Below are 21,602 nucleotides of genomic sequence, written 5' to 3' on the forward strand. Positions count from 1 at the left end.
GTTTTAAAGCTTGGTTGGGCTGGCTCCACTGAGGTGACTGGGCAACACTGCTTGGCAGAAGATAAAGAAAGCTCTGTTGCTTTCATGTACCTATCATGATGCCACTCGTGTGGGGCACTGTGCTGCTGTCAAATGTCTTCTCCAGGGCAGCCACTCCGAATTCATTCAGGTCCAGGTCATCCAAGGCAGACTCTGCCAGACACAGAGGTACCAATTATGTTATAAAGGACCAACAACTTCAAGAGATAGGGTGGCCCAAAGAGCCTACATGCAGAGGAGCCTGTGCTCGCTACCTCTCAGGGCCCTACTCTCCATCCTGCTCTCAGATGGTTTGGCAGAAGTGTCATGGGCAGCTTTTCAGTTCAGGTTCTTTAACCTGACGTGTTTCTTTTTGTCTTAAAGTATTCCCGAATGGTATATGAAAACAAAAATCTGATTAATTAACAGCAGATCCCATAAGTCTTCCCCAAACTGCTCTTTTAAGTCTGTCCCTTACGTACAGGAACACTGGCTTATGGCATGTCTGGGTCTGGTTTGTGCTTTGTCCCTACTTTCCCGAAAAGCCACTTGGAAAAGAAATACCAGGAGAAGGGAACACTTGAAAAACACCTCTGAGGTTCTCATATTGGGTAAAATAAAGCTTATTAATGCCTGAAACTGTTACATCTATTTGAATATGCCTCATCACTAATGATGATCAATATAATTCCATCCCACACATGCCCACTCATTTCTATTATTATTTTTAACAAATTAGTGAGATCACCTCAGAAATGTTACATTTAATTAAAAAAAGGGAAAAAAAAAGAAAAAAAAGGAAGAAGAAAAACAGGTGACCAAAAAGCCTGTGTCTATCTAAGAGTGACTCCACTCTCTGGACTCTCCTGTTGCCCTTTCTCTTACAGCCTCTGTCCTACACTCTACAAAGGGCAAAGTCCTTACAATCTACCTGGTGGTAGCTCTGGCTATAAAATTGTCATTTAGAACTGAGGGGTTATAACTGTGGAAAATGCCCCTGTGATTTCCTGCCTAGTCCAAGACCTCTTTGTCACTTTGACAAAGCTAAAACTAAGGCCCTTTTACACCATGGACATTCTGAGTGAGTGGCTCAGAGGCCTTCAGTTGGTCCCGTGGGTGAATTTCATCCAAAATGACCTGCAGGAAACATCAGATGTGTCACAGTCACAGAACAAGCTTCAGGAATCTGCCAGCACTGACAGACACGGAAAACTGGAGGTCACTGGAACACCCACGTTATTCCAAGTCTCATACCTGGAGATCCATGGCTGAGGAAGCCCTATTTTCATAAGTGAAAAAGGCAAAGTTACCTATGACAGACTCAACGGTGTCACTGGTTGGATAGAAGGGAAGGGCATTGGCATTCATGCCTGGAATGCTGCTGGTGCCGGCGGGGCTCGGGGGGGTTGCAGCCAGACTGGAGGTGATACTAGAGGAGATGCTGGATGTCAGTGGGCTCCCCACTGGGAGAATGCCCAGGATGTCCTGAAACAAGAGAGTGGAAAGCGAAAGAGGTAGGAAATAAAACAACTTTATAGAACAACCCCTTCAGAAACGTGCAGGAAGGAGCCAAATGCCAGCAGCAAACCTGTTTCCTGCCTGCTTCCAACCTGACAGATGGCTACTGCTACCACTGGGCTGGGGGTGGGGAGAGATTAACAGCTTTTCTTTAATTTCTGTCGACTGTTCTCCATTCTATGTCCCTCCCCCCTCCCCAGTATTCTAAACATCTTTCAGGCTGCCCCAGAATTAACTCCTGTGACCCACAGGTTGCATGCAATCACAGCCATGGGCCACACAATCACTCACTCAGACTTAGTTCAGCACACGACTTAGAACCTGATATTAAATTCCCTTTGCCAAATCCTTGAACTTAGATGACTCCTGAGATCCATTCCAGCTCAATTTTCTGTAATTTGAAGACTCTCTCCTGCACAGTCCAGCCTTATGAATCTACCCTGAATTCACTCAGGTCTAACTACTCACAAATAACACCTCCAGCAAATCACCCCATCTTCATAAAGTAATCCCTCCAGCTGAGCACCCCTAATGGTGTCTGGACTGTTAGTTACTCCCTGCAGAGCTGTCTGGATCCACAGATTTCTCTGTGGTACTGGAAGCCCTGAGCTGGGTTCAGAGCCCTGCCAGCAGTTCCGTACCTGTTTGGGCTGTAACAAAGGTTGCTCCTGGCTCCTGTGTTCCAGGGAGTGGGACTTCATTTTTGCTTGCTGCAGTAAAGAAAAAAAAAAAAAAAAAAAAAGCAGAGGGGTTATTTAGCAAAATCAAAAATGGCTGGCTGCTGGCTTTGGAGAGGCCATGGGAAACACAGTCCACTCCTCTCTTGGGCTGCTCAAGGCACTGGAGAATTTGAGGAGAGGAAAAGCACAGCAAACTGAAAACATTTCAAGAAATTTGCTTTCTGTATAGCAAGACATCACTCCTAGAGTTATGCAGAGACTTGTCACAGTGACACTTGCCTTTAATGCTGCTGTAAGACCCCTGCTAGCACAAAGCACATCCTAAGAACCAAGATCAAAACCAAATTATTTTGCCTTGCTATAACTAACTCATCAGCCCTACTGCATCTAACACCCAGGAAGGGCCAGAAATGGTGGGAGGCACACTGCATTAAATTATGCAAATATTTTTCAGTTTGGGGATAATAAAAGTATGTAGATTATGTTTTTCCTCAAACTTTTCCAGCTCCCAGCTAGGATTGCGAAGTAAAACACAGTGATAACTAACCAATTTTCAAAGCAACATCACCAAACTAACTTTACAAAAAATCCTCCCCTCATCCATTAACATAAGAGCTCAAAGGTAGAAAACCTAAGTGAGGCCAAGGCTGTCTGGAACTGCAAAACTGCATGAATGCCAATACACATTTGGAATCCCACTATCCAGGCTAAAAAATCAGCTTAAGGTCCTTCCTGCATTATATCTTTAATGAGTATCAACTCTCTTGCCTTGCAACATCAGTCAGTTCTGCCGGGATTCAGCTGGGAAGTGGCCTCAGGAGCCTGTCAGTCTGTCTGCAGGCCTTGCTCCCTTCCTCCCATGCTGTGACATGGCACAGGGAGATCAATCCCACCCTCTGGGCACAGAGAGGCAGCAAAAAGGTGATGGGAGTCAACCCTGCTTGTTTACTCACTCCCCAACCCCCCCAGTGTGAAACACAGACACATTCCAGCCATAAAACAAGCGTGATTTTTATCCCAAATCCAGGCAGGCAGCATCTCTGCAGGAAACTGAGGCATGATGTGCAACAGCAGATGAGGCACCACCCTGAGCTGAAGTGATACCCCTTGACTTCTTGGCTGAACAGTCTCATGACAAAGATAAATGAGTGCTGGAGAGGGGTGATGTAACCAGACAGGCAAAAGAGCAGTGCAAGAATCCCTCCCTTGGTTTTACTTCATTAAATCATTTTCTCTGCTCAGCTCTATGCCCGTGGGCAGACAGAGAGGTCAAAGCCTGGCAGACAGGCAGCTGGGAGATGGACACAAAGATTCTTCTGCAGAGTTCTCTCACATTTTCCTGAACATGTTCATGACACAGGAGCCCATGATGGGCTGGCTGTCCTCTGTGTGTGAGAGCTGTGCTCTGTCAGTGTCTGATAAGGCTGCTGCTGCATTACCCAGCCCTGCCCTGTCTGACACTCAGCTGAACACAAAATGTGCTATCTCAGACGTCAGCAGCTGAGGGGAGGGCACACACGCAGCCATGCCCCCACTGAGAGGCTTCTTGCCAGCATGGGGAGCTGGCTCTGCTGCAGTTAAGCCTTGCTCAGAGGGCTTTTTTTTTTCTTTGAGGAGAAAAGTGAACATATTTCCAAGTTAGCCCCAATTCCCAATGCCTGGAAGTCACACAGCACAAGGGAAAAATAGAGCAAGCAAAATGTCACCATTAAGCCAGTCTCCTTTAGCTCTGAATAACATTAGAAAGGGCACACATCGAGACAAACATTCAAAGGACAGGCTGAAATTCTCCAGCTCACTCTGTTGCAGTCAGGGAAGAGAACAAGGGACATAAATTTTGAGTGAAACTAAATGTTTTCTGACCAGCATGGAACAAACCTACTGTGCTGTGTGTCAAGACTTGGGAACACCTCCTGGTCGTGGCATTCAAGTCTTTCCAGTGCAGCCAGCATTTTTCCAGCTTGCTAAATCTTTTGGGACTTGGGTAAAGTATTTTTAGCTTTAACTGCTGGCTCAGGCTTACCATAAACTATGTGGAATCTATTAAGACTGAAGGTGTGTTTTTCATTCTAATAAGTGAGAAAATATTTGTACCAATTCTACAGGGGAAAAATGACAAGGCCATTGCAGAACTGAGCCAGAGTGTCTCTGACGTTTTCATACAGGAGCTGACAAAGTTAAATGCCTCATTATTGATCTAATTTGCAGGGTATTTGAGAATCTCTGGTGCCCACTGCAGCCAAAGGGAATTACAGTAGAAATTTTAAAGTAAGTAATTATAGATTAAAGTAAAATTAAATCAGGACACTTATGAGACACCTAATCTTGTCTGTAGAAGCCTAGCATAAGGCAACTGTGATTACTTCTGTCTATACCTTAATAGCTATTTATTCCTATTTAACACAGGTTTTACTTAATTAAAGCCACATAATTGAGCAGTTACATGAATATAGTAACTTTGTAGCACAGATCTGACTTCAGATACAAATGCTCATCATCTGGTCCTCCTTTTAGAAGTCCTATTCATGCTCTATCCCCTTTCTCCTTGGCTTAGGCTTGCTGCCCGTTTTCTCCAAAGCAGGGCCTCCTTGGCACCCTGCCTCTGCTGGCAGCAGACAGGGGTTCTCTCAGTCCTTCAGCTCTGGGTTCACTCCTCCTTTGCAGCAGAGGCCACAGAGAACGAGGACATGTTTTTCCTTTTGTTTCTAAACAACTGTTACAAGCTGCTGTGCCTGCAAGAAGTGCCAAGATCACAGCATGCTCTGCTCTTTACCCCCAAAGATGTGTTGCATCAATTTGCAGTTTCCAAAGGCACATCCCCCTTAGGCCAGACAAAGGGAGCATTGATAAGAGAGCACACATGCATATAGCTTAATCTGGATTTGTCACTGCATCATTTTAATTAGACTAAACAGTGCTCAAGACTGGCCCTACTGCAAAGCTTGGCCATATTTTCCCAAAGCCATAAAAATAAATAAAACCCATGGAGTCTGCTTCTAAATTCAACTATTTTATGCAAGACCTTGTCTGGACAGGATATTTCCACAGTTTTCTCACAGCAGTACAGGCTCATTAAGACTGACTTCTTTAATGTCACAGACCAAAGTGAAAACAGTCAGGCTGAAAGCAGCACTTCTCGTCCTCCCTGTTCTCAGGCAACACAGACCTGGTATTCTTACTCCTTTTTATACTCTTGTCCAAAAGAACTTGTAGGAGATATTTTTGCAGGCACCTCCTCATAGAAGTAGCTATTCCCCTCCCCCTAAATCAAGATAAAATTACCAACCCAGTGAGAAATAAAAACTGAACTAAAAACCCAAGCTCTGGGTTAGGCTCAGGTTGGAAGGGGTGGTACAGAGAATCTATTAATTTTAACACCAAGAAAGGAAATTCACAGCAAGAAACTGACTGTGAAAAAGCTCACGTGTGGCAAAAGAGATGGAAGAGATTGTTCCAGGCCTAGGTAGCTGCATGAATAAGTCATATTACCAGGAACAAGAAGGAGGGAGCAGCAAGGCAAGACTGGGATATCCAAAAGGGATAAGAGGGAAAGTCATTAAGAGATGTGGGCTGGGTAATATTCAGAGGGTTCTTCAAATAAGAATGAGGAATTCTAATTTAATACAGAAGCCACAGGAGAGAGTCAAGGATCAGAATGATACAGCCACAGAAACAAGAGACAACTAACATGACATCTTTAATACATCAGAGGAATGGTGAACAGAGGACAAACCAAGTCATGGAGACCAAGGTAAGAGTTTGGAGTGGAAAGACAGAAGGAAGGATGAGTTTCCATGAGACAATACAGCAAAAGACAGCAACTCCTGGCAAGGACCTAAACGTGGAAAAAGAAAGAGCAAGAAGTGATGTGGGTCAACACAAGACAGAAGTTGAGAGGGGTTAGGAAAACAAGCAGCAGCTCGACTTCTAGAAACTGGGTGTGTGATGGCAGCAAGGGAGACAAGACCAGATGTGAGATGAAAGAGGCTAGAAGGGAGACTGAAAGCAAGAGCAGAGATCCAGAAACTGCTCATATGAGAACAGTGCTTTCCACTTTTGTTCCATCAGAAACAAAACCCCATTCACGCTAGACTGGGCAATTTCTTATTGTTTTTCATCCCCCCCAATTCTTCCAGCCAATATTCCCCACTAACCTGGCATTTGAAACTCTTCAAATACTCGGCCCCAACCTGATCTTCTCGCTCAAACCCCGGTGCTTTCTTGTAGCTGCCAGCTGCTGTGACTGAGTCTGGAGGAAAACCAATGGTCTCCAAGCTGTGGGGCTTCCCAATGGCACCAGGAGGAGACCCACATATATTAGATGGGCTTCCAAGACTGCTGTTCCTACAAAGAATCTAACAGAGGGAACAAGTGTCAGGAAAGTAGAGCCAGACAGCAGGAACTGCTCAAAGAGAGGCATCCATGGAAGTGCTCAATCACATCACTGTTTGTAGATCGATTACACTGACAGCCAACACAACCATACAAGCTTCCACTAAACACTCATTAAAAAAACAGGAAAAAGCTCCACTGAATTTACACAGTCCCACAATCATGGTTTTATTGTTGTTACTTTGGAGTGCAGTCTTGGAAAATCTAACCTACAACTCTGGTGACATTTATTCTTTCTGAGGCCTCAGAGGTGACTGATCAGGTTCCCAACATGACCACAACACTCTTCCCTTTCCTTAGGCTACAGTGGCTCCTGTCTGACTCTGGGTAGTGGTGTGGAACCTGGAAAGGTGCTGTGGCAGTCACAACAATCAGGCATATCTGAGCTATATGTAATATGCTATTTTTTGCTTTCCAGTTGGAAATCTCCAGGATTTAATGCAGACACAAGTCAGGCAGGTATCAACAGCTGCATTAAATAAAAACCCAATGATTTCCAACACTTCCATTTTTTGGACTAATACCAGGGATCACAATCACATGCAACAAGGCTAGTTTTGCACTGTAGATGAAGCCAGAGACAGCAGCAAAGGAAGTTGAGTTTTAGAGAATGTGTCCACCTGGATGAACACAAATATCCCATTTCTCTGGGACAAGGAATTATTTGCCTCCACTGGCAAGCACGACTGTGCTTCAGACATCACAGATTCAAATGTGGCACAGTCTGGGCTGGCATTAGGTAAAAAAAAAGGAGCAGCTTACAGTGTTTTTATTTTATTTTTATACAGACATTCTGCTGTCCACGCTTCCCTACAGTCACAAAGATAACTACTCACTGTGGTGGAGGTGGGGCTAGTTGGCAGAGTTCCTGATTTATTCCACACCTACAGTACAAATACAAAACAGAACAGGCCACGTGAGGCTGGCTGCTACAGGGACCTTTTTCTCTGATTAATTCATCATGTAAAATGATCACCAGCAAAGCCATATTTGTTTGCAAGCTACATGCAGATGCCCTGTGGAGTGATGAAGTCATAGACAGACATGTGCTGCCATTTGGCACATATCCAAGGATTAGGAAAGACTGCTTAAAAGACTAAGAGCTTGAGATAGACAAGACCTAAACAGCCTAAAAGTAGGAGATATCTTCAACTGCCCTGCAGTTTTCAGAGAATTTAAATGATACCTTCATAAGATGGAGGCTTTTGGTTTTTATTGCTTTCCAGTGTTATTTAGTAAGAGACAATGTTATGCCCTTTTTCAAGATCTGTTTGGAATTCTACCTGCAATCCAATTCAGGACAGCTATGAACTGCTAGGTTGGCTCAAACACAGCCTCTCTTTTCAAAGAGAGGGAATAAAATAAAGCAGAGGTCCTAGATGAGTTCACCTCAGTCTGTTCTGTTTCAAATGAGTTAAATTCATGTCTTGTACCTTCTCAAAATCTCAGCCAACCATTTGAAAAGGTTACACACTTTATCAAGTGCAGTACAAACAGGAAAGAAGAAAAAAAAAAGAAAAAGCTAAGTAAAATGTGGTCTAGCATTCCATGGGTTTCTAATCTGACTCTGACTATCTGTTCAGCACTTAGACATCACCTTTCTTGTATGGACAACTACCTACCAACAATCTGGGGGCATTACTGAAACATATCCCAGAGTTTAGCTATCTCCAGAAGTACAAGAGGGAGGGAACTAAGGATATCCTATAATGCAACACACAATATGCACAGGCTAAGGCTCTGAGATTACATATGTAAACAAACTCAATTGTAGTTATGTACTTTAGAGGCTGTTGGCTCACAGCCTTTAATTATAGGTCTTGGAAGCTAAGCCAAATATGTACCTCCAAACAGGAAGGAGCTGGACTGCATGTGCGGATGTATTCCACTTTCCTGAAAGTACATCAACAAACCCTGCACAGAAAGGAAGGCCTGGAATTTTTATAGGTGAGAGGACAATACTAAAGCCACTGAATGTATGTGCGGAAAAAAAAAAAAAAAAAACAAAAAACACACACACAAAAAAAAAAAAAAAAAACAAAAACAAAAACAAAAACAAAACAAAAAAAACAAAAAAAAAAAAAAAAACCAATATCCCTCCAAAAAGCATGGAGCTGAGAACTAGGAGAAAAATCTCATATCCTCTGGGCTTTTGGATACTTTTCTTGGGAGAAAGAACAGACTCAGAGAAACACAGGTTTGCACAGTATGGACAAGGCTACTCCACAGGGCTACATACATTGCTAAGGTCTGGGGCATGTGGACTGGAAGGGCTGACTGGAACAGAGTCCCCAGCTGCTGAGGGCATGTACATCACAGGTGCTGTCTGGGTGGGGCTGGACACGGCTGAGGATTGCTGCAAATCTTCACTGAGCGCTGGCTCTGCAGGAGACAAAGCACAGGAACACCACTCAAAGCTCAGCCATTGCCATGGAGCACAAAACATTCAGCAACAAGAACACCCAGATATTCGTGAGAGAAAAAAATACTCCACAAGCACCTACTTATAAATGTAGAAGTACGGAGAAAGCTTATTTGGCCTGTTTGCTTATCTAATATTCCTCACGTTTTTACTGTCATCACATACACACTGTGCTGCTCTTTAGCTCATTAATGCTGCTCCAAAATTATCTTCCCTGGATGAATTGTGTGTTATTCATTCAACTCTCTTCAACTAAGCAGAGTTTCCTTCTTTGCTTGGCACAGAGTTGATGGGTGCATTATAATTAGCTGAGGGAGTTAAAGTTTCCATCTGTGCTCAGTACAAATAATTACAAAAAGTGACCCTGGTTTGGAAGGTAGAGATGCTGTAGATTTGTAGGATTTACATCTAACACTCAGCATCTTCACAAAAAACTATAGAACTGACACTACATCTATATTTCAATATCCTCAAAATGCTGGTTTCTTGCTATTAATCAGTAAAACTCAGGCTAAGAGTAGATATAATAAATGGACTCCTGTTATTTTAATTGCATTAAGCCTGTCCTTGTTGACCTTGTAGGAAGGACTAAAAGATACAAATCCGTAAGACAGCCCAAGAAATTACCAAGTTGGAATGACCTAAGTGCCACAGGTTATTCTAAGTAATATAATATCAAGTGTAGCAATCTTATTAGGGGTAGGGCATCCCTAAACAAAAATACTATATTATACCCAAGGAAGTTTGCTAAACACTGTTCGTTTATCAAGATTTCATTTTCTAAAGCTTGCTGGATCCCACTGTGTAGCTGCACTGCTGTGTTTTGAGCCATTACAGCCCACAGCTCCAGCTATAATTACTGCTTGTCAACAAGGCTTCCTATAAGAGGAACAGCACAACCTGTAGGGAATTTACTCTCCTCATTCCTTGTCAAAGGCAGCAATTACTAATTCCCTCATTTACAAAGGATAATCAAATAACAGAGATTTTCTCAAGGCCATGTAATGAGTCAGTATCAGAACAAATCTAGTGAATAACCTGCTCTAATCATTGCAAATTCAGCAGTGAGATTGCAGAGCAGCAACTGAGGAGGAGCCCTAGGACAGGAACTAACCATTATTTATGAATATTAGGACCACCTGCAGGTAGAACTTCCACAACCAAAACTACATCACTACTTTATAGTTGATTAAAGTGAGGATTGAAATAATGCCCTATAAGTCAGGGAACTATTGAGAAAAGAGGATTTGAGATAAAGCAGTAAAAAAAAAAAAAAGCCACATATTTTTCTTCTCCAACCTGATTTAAAGACTTAAACTCTAAGTAAAACTTCATAAAGAGTAAAATAGCTTTCTTTTAAAAAATGGATCAATAAATTATCTACAATGGCAATTTTATCTTCAGCTTTTTAAGATATGACACTTGGCAATTTAGCTAGGTACAGTTCATCCATATACAGAAGAGAAGCAGCTTTCTCCACTTCCATCCTCCTGAACTGACGCCCAGAGAACTGAGCAGGAGAGAGGGAACAGAGGGAGATCCTTCAAGAGACAGAGCAGTGAGAGCTAAAGGCTGAGTCCTACAGGCCACCTACTGCCTCCAGCTCTGCCAACACCTCCCACATCAGCACAGTTTTACAAAAATCAAAGTTAACCCTTCACAGAAGCTCTGGTTTTGCAGCTCTACATTTAAACTCTCTTGGTCAGAAGCTTTCCATAGCTCAAACATCCAGGAAAGATGAGAGAAGTAGTGCACGTACGTTCTACGTGTGCAAAGGCACAGAAGGGTCCTCGGGGACAGCTGCCAGACTGCTGCATATCATTGCATTTGGTGGATTTGTAGATCTAAGGATGGGAAAAAAAAACAAACAAAACAAAACAAAAAACACCAAACAGAAATGAACAGAAAATAACAGTGACCACCAGGTACAGAAGTACTATGAAGAAATTTGACAGCAAGGTAGGGACACAGATAAGAGGTGCAAAGGCCAGCAGAGCTCAGGGTGACCATTTCGTGCTTTGCTTCAAAGAAAGGAAAACCCACTATAGCTCTGGAAACACCAAAATATGCCCATGACAGCTAGAGCTCACCCAGAGACCAACCCACCACACACCAGCTCACCCAAAGGTCACCATCTGCCATGAAGTCCCTCAGACTCACTGGAAGCTCCATGGACATTACAAATGGCAAAAGGTAGGAAACAGATGACAGCACAGAAAGTTGCAGCCACGTGTTTGCAAGGAAAATAACAAACCATTGACAAGGACTGTAGCAAATGGATTATTCCCTTTCCCCCCAGTTTGACAGGCGGTGACAATGGTTACTGTGCAGATACGGGCCCCACAAAGCTTTTCAACACTGTAACATGAAGCAGACTACGAAAAGGTCTTAATTACACTTTCTGTAAGGATATTGGAATGCTCTGGGCATGCTCACAGCTAAGAGCTTGGTGGTGTTTAGTGCTATCAACACAAACCACAAACTCTTAGTGAAGGAAAGAGATGCTGTTTGCTCACATGCAGACCCACATTGTGCTTTCCAAAGGACCCCCATACCTGACACTGCTCCCTATACTTGAGTTTTCTCCCACTTTTCTTACCTCCTCCCATACAGTCTATTCTGTCAAGCAGCTGAATTGCAACTTACTCCCAACATGCAGCTTCTCTGTATCCCAGGACCACACTACAAGCAGCCCACATCCTCTCCCACCTGGCACAGTGATATACTTTGTAAGACTGGAATGCTTTTGCTTTTCTAAGTGGAGTGAGGAGGTTCCTGTACCTCTGGATGGAACTGCTGCTCTGTGCGAGTGTGGCAGTACTGGCAGGAGTCTCCATTTTCACACTTACTAGGATCTCCCCACTCATCCCCGTGCTTCACACTGGGACACGGCGAAGATCTGTGGAAATAAGGAAGCAGGAGAAGGCATCAGACTCACAGGTGTGCTCTGGGCTTTGATTACTTTGGGTAGGTGAAGGGAGGTGATTCTCCCTCTCTTATCCACTCCTGGAGGACTGCATCCAGCTCTGGATCCCCCAACATCAGAAGGACGTGGACCTGCTGGACCAAGTCCAGAGAGAGCCAAAAAGGTGCTCTGAGGGTCCCTCTGCTCTGAAGCCAGGCTGAGAGCACTGGGGGTGCTCAGCCTGGAGAAGAGAAGGCTCCAGGGAGACTTCAGAGCCTGTCCCAGCACCTAAAGGGGCTCCAGGAGAGCTGGAGAGGGACTTTGGACAAGGGCCTGGATTGCCAGGACAAGGGGGAATGGCTTTAAATGGAAAAAGAATAGGTGTAGGTTAAATAAAAGGGAGTAATTCTTCTCTGTGAGGGTGGTGAGGCCCTGGCACAGGGTGCCCAGAGAAGCTGTGGCTGCCCCTGGATCCCTGGAACTGTTCAAAGCCAGGCTGGATGGGGCTTGAAGCAACCTTGGATACTGGAAGGTGTTCCTGCCCATGGCAGGGGGTGAAACAAGAAGAGCTTTAAGGTCCCTTCCAACCCAAACCATTCTGTGATGTTACAATTCCTCGGTCGGGGGCAGGTTTGGCTGCCCACCCTCAGCTGTATAATCTGCTTGGCTGCTGCTTCCCCAGCCCCCACCCAGCTGCTATTGCATCTCCTCCCCCTTCTTCCAATTTCCCAATGAAAAAAACATGGCTTAATTCTCTGTTTGAAACGAAATACAACTCGAACCAGCATAACAATATTAGCAGCTGATGTGATTAGTGTCAGAGACGCTGGGTCTGGTTTCTGTTTTGGAACTGCACCTTCATAGAAAGCTAAGAAGTTAATTGGCTAATCCTAAAACACATAATACCCTTACAGCAGTATGTTTCCAGGTTTATAGTGTGGCCATGTGGAAAAGAGGCTGAGTCAGGTCACTGGGGAAAAGGCAAGGCCGTTTTCTTTCTCCCAGCCAGGAACAGCTCCTTTTCCCAGATCCGAATTTTTGCCGTGACCTACTTCCCCTGCTCTTTATGCTCTTAACCATTCCCTCAAACAACAGCAGAGGGAAGCAGATAGCAGCACCAGCACAGCCACATCAGCTGGGGTGGGGAAAACACAGAAGTGAGTGGTGAGCAGCAGCAGCAGCAAAGCTTTCCCCTCTTCCCTTCCTGAAGGGCCCAGAGAGGGGCAAAAAGCACATGGCTGCTGCCTGAAGACTGCCCTAGTGGTTCTACTTCTCCTTAAAGCATTGAGATTAACAATCTTTTGATTGCTGCCTGTTTAAATATGGAATTTCAGAGCCAATTCAAAAAATTCTGTTAATGCTGGGGGTGGGGAAGAGAAGCGAGAGCATCCCTGGTATTTTCTCTCCTGGCTTTCTGGTCTGCTCCTATGTTTTTCAAAAAGGAACTAGGGAAAAGCCCCACTGAGACCACAACAAAAGCTCTGTTGTGTTGGAGGAAATGAGGGCCTATAATTTGGATGAAATGCACTCAGGGAGACACAGCACACTGAAAAATCCAGTGACAGCTGAGTGACAGAACACCCTGGTGCCTCAAAAGCAGAGCCTTTAGCAGCTGGTTAAGAATGCATGTCCAGCTACAGTCCCTCCTCATGATCCCCATCACCAGGCATACACAACAAGCAGCCTGATGATTCTGAATCCTTTACCATGAACACACTGTTGTATGAGTTTGTTTCTAGATGGGGATTAAAACTGTCTTTTGTTTTCTCTTCCCTGCACTACTTTCTAAAGCAGAGGTTTGTGTGGTAAGGGAAAACCAGCCACAGGTTCTCTTTGCTATAAAATCAGAGTTGTAACATGATTTAACAATTCATTTATTACAGTACTGGTTACTATATACAGGAAAACTCCTTGTTTAGTTTGTTATCTTTCTGCTAGGAAGAAATAACAGTCCATCATACCTCTCAGTGCATGGCTTGGAGACACACTAAAAACAACTATCTAGTGGTTAAAATCCTACCTCCTGCACCACAGATTTCCAATATACTGCACCATTCAGCTGGGAAGTACAATACCCAGGATGACAGTACCTGTATTTGTGTTTTCTTGGACTTCGTCTTCTGTCTTTGCTATTGTGGTAGTAGGGACAGGCATAACCCTGGCGACAGAGCCGGGGGGGTTTCTTACACTGCTCTGTCTTGTAGTTTCCCAACACATACGTTGTATCTGCAAAAAAAGCCCTACTGAGTCAAGAGAGATGACCACAATCTCTATTTACTACAGAAAAGTTTAGGACAGGAGCAGGCACTCCACAAAGGCCAAATTTTCCCAGCCCCACAGACCCTCTGTGACACTCACCTTGCCACCTTGGCTCCTCGCTGAGTATCTTCTCTATCATGGCATGGCTGGCAGCGACTGCAGACTGACCCTCAATGCCTCCTTCAGATGTTGTCTGACCATTCTGTAAAGCTTCCATCGCCTGAAGCTCTCTTCAGGGACAGAGGTAAATGAACAAACAGACTGAGCAGAGGAAGAGTCAGATAAATGTGTGTAAAAATTAACATACTGGAGCATTTGCTAAGTGGGTGCATTCAGTCATGCATGTTTTGTCAGAACATATTTAGCTGAACAGCAACTCCAACAAAAATAAGTCTTCATTCCCTGGGAACTCCAGATGCACGGTTTTGACCCCCTCCATCAGTTCCCAAAGTATGATCCCTTCCTCCATTTTGAGAATCCTCCCTGGAGGTTTTTTATATTTGCCTTATTAGGAAGGGATATCTTGCCATCACTTCATTTCAGGCTGAAGCAGTACTGTCCTTCAATCATCTCACTTTTCACTTGAGTACAGAAATTACCTTTTCCACCATCTCCTTTTCCATTTGGGCACAGAAATGACCCTTTTCCCAGGAGTCCCAGGCTCTACTGACCTGATGTCATACACGGGTGACCGCAGGTCATGGGGCCCATGAGCAAAGGCGCAGTGGACTCCGTTCTTGGTGCAGTTTCCCTTGGAGTCTGTCTCATGGATGCAGATTCCAGTTTTGTAGTAGCGCAAGTGATACCTCCTCTCTGTGTCTCCAGTAGTTCTGTGCAAGAAGGGACACCTGAGGAAGGAAGGAGGGGAGGAACAGACAAGGTTCAGTCACACAGGTGAGGGATTCAACTACCAGAAGACACTTTGCCAAGAGAAGATGCTGCAGTTGACACCACCTTTGTTAACTCTGCCCCTTCTCTTATGCTGTGCCTTCCAACACTTCAGAGACCCCCCCCCAAAACTGTCACTACAACAGATGCAAGAGTTTCTCTCCCTAAAAGAAAACTGGATTATTAATCCAGCAGCACCTTATTATTCAGGACAAGGGGTTGCCAGGGATCTGGAAAAGTGCAAGGATGTGGGACAAGGAAGGACAATTACAAAACTACCATTTTAACTTGTTTTGTTTCCCCTTTTAGGCAGAAAAACAATCTACACTGAGAAATAAAACAGAAATATAACAAGATGAAATGAGTAAAGTTCAGATATTGCAGTATCAAGGTAAAAATATAAATGAGCAAAGGTTCCTAGATGACAATGGCTTTCATTCATTGAGTTTGAGCCATGTATCAACCAGTGATCTAGAAGCCAAAGGCCACAAAAATACCATTTCCAGTTCCTTCCAGATCTCTTCTAGCAAGGAAGAAAGTGTTGAAACTGAAGCCTCAGGCCTGAGGGACTATTCCATTCTATTGTAGTCACAAAAACTTTACTTAAATTAAGTTGAAAAATAAAAAGTTTTGCCAATGAATAGCATTTTTGTATGTTTATACTGGCACCACAAAAGGGAACTGAAATTCCATCTTTTTACAGCACCACTCTATAAAACACTCTCCATATTTGACCACAGCTTGGCTACATTATTTATCCCACATCTGTCACATGGCTAAAGTTATATTACCAGGTTAACCCCTTAATTGCTGGGGTCTGCCACACACACAGCAGAAAGATTTGAGGTTTTTCCCCAGTTAAATCTGCAGTCATGGGGACAGAACACCCAGAAAACCCAAACTCTTCCTCATGCTGCCTTTTTCTGGGTACCTCTTGGTTTTCTACTGGCTTCTTAAGAGTTCAGAAAGACAAAATAAACTGATACGAGTTAGAAAGCTGAGACAGATAACTCAGGGGGCAGACTGGAGGACAAAGTTCCTCCTCTTTCTTCAATCTGTGAAAAACTAAGTTACCCTGCTAGCGAGCAAGAGCTGAGAGTCAGGGGCTTAGAGAACAGAGTGTTTCCAAACTCATTTGTCTCATTGAGCTGTTTTTCCCATCTCAGCTTTGCTGAAGATGCTGAAGCTCGTGAGCACAGTGAGTTCCCAAGAGCTGAATTCCCATCTAAGTCACCCTCAGTACTGTCTCTGCAGCAGGCCTGGAGCACACGGGCTGCTATTCCAGATTTTACATCTGGTCTCATGTTACGTATGTGACAAAGCTGCTTTACTGCTGACTTGCCTCATCTCTGCAAGAACCGGCTGGAACCACCACCTGGCCTGATCCCAAAAGCCTAATGCCTGAAAAGCAGGGTGCCGCCTTTACTCACTCATCTCCTTCGGGGCAGATTCCCGTGGTCTCGTCATACTTGGTGCAGTAAATGTCGGGGCTGTAGTTGAAGGTCCCGTCGCGGCGGCGGATGGACCTGCGCCGGCGCTGGTTGACAAAGTGCCAGTGGAAGCAGGTGTAGGGCCGGTGCTGAGTGCACTTGTGCTGCACGAAGAGCGGGCACTGCTCCGTGCGGAACTCCTTCAGGTACCTGCGGGAACCGGGACGTCAGCACCGGAATGCTGGGCAGGGGAGAGATCCAGCCACCCGCAGAGCCCCGAGTGCCCATCACAGAGGTGTCTGCTGTGCTTCCCACACCCTCCCTGCTCCCTATCCCAGGATGGAGGCTGGGAGCTCCGGTGTTTGTAATGGCAAGATATCCATTACACACAGGAATGTAACAAGAGCTGAAATCACTTTCTGTCAGGATCGTTTTGAAGAGGCTTTTCATGAGCTTAGGAAACATTTGTGAGAAAATAGAACTCTTAAGTACCTTTCTATCCCTTTCTAAATCTGTGACCTATCTGGGCAAAATGGGTTTCCTTCCTACATGTTCAATTTAAAAAAAAAAAAAAAAACAACAAAAAAAAACCCAGAAAAAAAAACCAAATAGAATACACTTATTTGAGCCACATTTAAAGCTTCAAGTTACTGAGAAAGAAAGACTTTTAAAAGACTCTTTCATGCCTTATCCTCCTGGTTTAGCTCTTCTGTGTCAGTATGCTCATTATGAAATAAAAATTAACCAATTTCTCTCTTGCAGTCACATGAATTCAGATCTCAGTCTTGCAAAGTGGGGTAACTATCCTCAAACTCCCACATGTCTATGCTGCTTTAATTTTAATATGTAATTCCCTGAAAGTACACGGCTTCTTTTATCCCGAGAACTAAAGAAGTCACAAGCTTTTATTTGTGACACTAATAACAGTCTCTAAACCCAGATTGTAGAGGATTACAAAATGGTTTAGATCAACATAATGATCTGACTGTGATCTGTGTGTAGGTGCTTACAAAATCCACACTGCTGAAACCCATGGGCTGCCCTGTATTTACAGGGAACATCCAAACAGCTCCAGGAGCTCAGACCCGAATCCCACCAAGTTCAGTCTCAGAGGCACATTCAGGAACAAGGCAGAAAACCTGGAGCATCCTGGTCTCTTATGTTTAGAGGCCAGTGTAAATAGCGAGGACCAAGATTTGTAGGTCAAAAAAAAAAAAAAAAAAAATACAACTATTCTGCTGGAAGCAACAGGGTGATATAACAGCAGATTTGGACTAATTTTAAACTGCGTATGTACTTCGAGGCAACAAAAAGGAGTGCAGGAATTCATTCCCATGTCAGACAGTCTTTATCTCCTGTTTCTAAATAAATGGAAAGATGTCTGATGCCCAAAGAGGTATTTACAGATAGTATCACAGTGCTAGGCTCATTCTGAAAGCAACATCTGTAAATAAAGCCTGCTTTCCTCTTTACCCCAGCCAAGGAGAAAGCCTCAGGAAAATGTACAGATTTAACCAAAGTGGTTTCATTTGTTTGCTATGAAGAGACAGTATCAGTGGCAAGAGCTTTCCTACATTGGATTTTGCAAGCATGAAAGGATAAAAGCTCTTCCTCTTCTTCAACCTCTAAATACGTGAGATTTGCAGGTTCCACTGCCTGGGATCTGCGAACACCCGGGGCTGGAAGCCTCTGCAGCCCTTCTCTACCCAAGCCCACCTGTCCCCTGCAATCCAGAGTGGCTGGAACAGTATCTGCACTGGGGGTCAAGGTTTAACAGCAGAAAAACGAGAGTCAGATGCAGAACCAGGTCTGCTTGGCGTAGGTGAGGGCTAACAACATCACTTTGCTCCTTTTGCCGTTTGAAAATCCATCTCTGTTCAAGCGGAGATTCCTATTTCAGCCACAACAGCAATTAATCTGGAAACTGAAAGCTGTGGTCAATTAATCCATTCTCAAAAAGCTTTCTAAGTTGTTGGACCAAGTAGTTGTAGAAGGTAGAATTCCAGAGATTATTTTATCAGCGCACTAGGAAGACTTGGAACAAAAGTGACTGTAACAACATTTTGGTTAGAAAGTGAATTAAGTAACCTTAAGCAGGACGATGCTGTCCACAGATGATACAATCACCAACCAGTCGTTTCCACTTACACACCTCCACGTACACCTTAGGGACACCTTAGGGAGATTTGTGTTACTCCCATTTTACACATGGACAAACGGCAACACAGCTGGCTCCGAGCCCCACGTATCACACAGCAACCGGAATCCCAGAGACAAACTGAGAGCATTTTAACTCCTCCATCCTCACCCGCTGCTGGGCTTAAGTTCAAGAACAGCATCCTGAACCTCCTCAGTGCCCTGGAAAATAAGGGGAGATACCAGGTTTACACAACCTGGGTATCGAGCCCAGCACTCCACACTTGTGATAGGCCCAAATGAAACACTTAAAAATCTGAGAGTTTAACAACTCCACAATCAGCTGATCTGAAGCTGCTTCCCTTCAGCAGAGAAGTTTAAAAATCTACACACTGACTAGGGATTTCAGTCTCTAGTGTCTCAATTGTTGCTGAAGAGTATTTGAAAATTAATTGCATTTCATGATTGGCTAAACTCCCTGGAGAAACATTTATTGTAATGTTAATGAGAGATAATTACATAAGTAAATGGTTCACCTGGAAAGTGTTTAACACCTAACTTGCTTCATCAGAAAGTCGTTCTTTAATGGTCTCTATTAAATAAGTGATGTCTCACTCTTAATTTCAAAGCAAGACCTGCAAACAGGTACCACTGAGCATTAACTGTGCACAGTCACCTCTGCAACAGATCCGACTGAGGGAAGGAGAGTTGTCACATTAACTCAGTCATTTCAAGCCTTTCAATAACTGCTTTGGGTTTTCCTTTTTTCCAAGCCACTACAACGTTTTAAATCACCCTCCTCCACAATAGCTTGAATGGTGAATTGCCTTGCAGCCCTTTATTTTCTTGATCCATGAAGTGAGTTTTGGCTCCTCTGGGAGAACACAGACCACTCAACCAGCCACTTAGTATTGAAATATATAAAAGGCCTCTAAAACCACGTGTTTTTTGGAAACACAGAGAGGATACAGAGCCTGCACCACCACAATGTGATGTCTCACAAATCAGAAAGCCATTAATATTTCAGGAGCCTCTTTGCAAAGGCTCTAAACAAAACACAGAGAACACTGTCATGACAGATCCTTCTGGTGTCAATGGTCTCCGTAGTTTTTTTTGTTTTTTTTTTTTTTTTTTTTCCCAGAACAGATGAAAAAATGAATTTCAGAATGACCCTCAAAGCTGAAAACACATTGATGACTGGTACACATTTCACAGCATGTCAGCCAAACGCTGCGTCTGTACAGGAACAGGAAATCCAGCAACGTTAACTTGCATTTCTCAACTCCTCTCAGGAAACTGTACAGCCCTCACTTGAGGGGCAGAAGAATTATTACCCCTATTTTATACTGGAGCTACTTCCATACTTCTTTTGTAAAAAAAAAAAAAGTAAGTATATGGTGTATTTTCATACCCATGTAATTTTTAAAAGTGGAAAGTACACAGCACTGTCTTCTGATACAACATTAACATCAACAGCAACACCCATATTCCTGGAGGAAATGTTACCATTTATGAGCCCTAGTAAACAAGATGAATGCAATTCTAAACAAATAGGACAAGAACAATGCAGCTCAAAGTCCCCAGGCTGAGCTGAACTTTCTGTCAAACAGGATGGACGCTGTTGGAAATGTTAAGTTTTTTTCCCTAGGAAGACAAGAGGAGAGGTTCTTGGAGTAGTTTTAGGAACTCCCAGAGACCAACAGGAGCAGCAAAGCATTAGAAAAACCACAATGCAACTTTGCTGAAATTCTACTTCCTCTGGGATGAGGGAAGGGGCAGTGATTATTCTGCAATTATTTACATAGTGGGGAGGTGCTCACTGTCTTTAATTGCCAGTAGCAGCTCGAGTCTCCAGGGCAGGGTAGCAAGTGTTTACCTCTGCAGCTTGGAATTGCAGGAGTTCCCCCTCTGCCCTGGAGGGAACCTGGAGCAGGAACCTGCTCTGGGAGCTGCAGGGAAAAAGATGGGTGCAGTGGGGGAAGAAGAAAAAAATTCAAACCTAGAAAAAAGGAGGAAAAGAACCAAAGCGAGAACCCAAGAAGAATTTTTTACGTAGAAGTTTCATTTTTATCCTCCACAATTGCAATTGTGTGCTGATCCCCTCCTTGCCACCTAGTGCAGAGATCTGCTTTTCTGCAGCTTTTCTGGTTCACACTGGTGTGCTCAAGCGGCTCGGGATGAGAGGATTCCTGCATCCATCCTGCTTCCAGGGCTGCAGCTTCCTGTCAAACTTGACCAAGTCACACATGCAGTGGAGTGAGCTCAATTCAGGAAAATGTGCTGGTAATGCACAGCTAAGCTCCAAATTCCTCATAAAAGCCTTCACCCAAAGCTCCCAGAAATCACTGGAAGATGCACACTGATGCCAAGACAGCCTCTGCTTTGTAACAGAGGGATTAGAAAGACTGGGGAGAGAAACAATACCAAGGAGCAAGGGAAATGAAAAGATTAAAACCAACTCCACAAAACTCTTGTGGCTTCTGTGATGCAAAGCCAGGCTCTGCTTTACTTCCAACACCCCTCGCACTGTTTGACATCTTTATGTAGGTCCCAAGACGAGCTCCTCTCCTTTGCAGCCCTTCTTGCTCTTCCAGATCAACCCTCTTTCTGCCAAAATTCCTCCTGGGCCCAAAGAGAGGCTCACAAACAGGACCTGAACCTTCTGCAGCAGAATGACACCAGAGAGAAAACCATGAGATAATATAACCATTACAGTCTGGCTAATCCAGGCTAGGACACGGTCTGCAAATGTAGGGCAACAGTGAGATCTAACACCACCATCACCTACATTCCACACACGGGTGGGGGTGTGTTTACACCCCTGAAACTGTGCTGTGGCACCTGGAGAAAGGCCTCTGCCGAGAGGCTGGGGCAGCACTGCTGGTCTGGTGTCACACCAGTGTAAACATGGAGCAGCTTTTACACCAGGTCCTCACTCAGGGCACGGCCACCGT

The 21,602-nt window shown here is 44.1% G+C and overlaps 1 protein-coding gene across 4 annotated transcripts in view; it reads right to left on the reverse strand.

The window, feature by feature from the left end:
* The window catches only part of UNK (unk zinc finger), a 45,657-nt gene that overhangs the window by 10,548 nt on the left and 13,507 nt on the right, over nucleotides 1-21,602 (reverse strand). For 2 of the 4 annotated variants that reach the window (XM_053960574.1, XM_053960572.1), the window contains exons 2-13: nucleotides 16,513-16,722; nucleotides 14,866-15,042; nucleotides 14,294-14,424; nucleotides 14,026-14,161; nucleotides 11,812-11,929; nucleotides 10,790-10,874; nucleotides 8,848-8,990; nucleotides 7,445-7,492; nucleotides 6,371-6,571; nucleotides 2,178-2,246; nucleotides 1,329-1,503; nucleotides 91-192 (exon numbers count right to left, since the gene is read on the reverse strand). In XM_053960574.1, coding sequence (XP_053816549.1) covers nucleotides 91-192; nucleotides 1,329-1,503; nucleotides 2,178-2,246; nucleotides 6,371-6,571; nucleotides 7,445-7,492; nucleotides 8,848-8,990; nucleotides 10,790-10,874; nucleotides 11,812-11,929; nucleotides 14,026-14,161; nucleotides 14,294-14,424; nucleotides 14,866-15,042; nucleotides 16,513-16,722 — 1,595 coding nt within the window. The remainder of the gene's footprint in view (nucleotides 1-90; nucleotides 193-1,328; nucleotides 1,504-2,177; nucleotides 2,247-6,370; nucleotides 6,572-7,444; nucleotides 7,493-8,847; nucleotides 8,991-10,789; nucleotides 10,875-11,811; nucleotides 11,930-14,025; nucleotides 14,162-14,293; nucleotides 14,425-14,865; nucleotides 15,043-16,512; nucleotides 16,723-21,602) is intronic. The other 2 variants (XM_053960575.1, XM_053960573.1) reach the window with 2 other exon arrangements.

The sequence above is a fragment of the Vidua chalybeata genome, chromosome 19 (genome assembly GCF_026979565.1).
Source record: "Vidua chalybeata isolate OUT-0048 chromosome 19, bVidCha1 merged haplotype, whole genome shotgun sequence".
NCBI classification, from domain to species: Eukaryota; Metazoa; Chordata; class Aves; order Passeriformes; family Viduidae; genus Vidua; species Vidua chalybeata.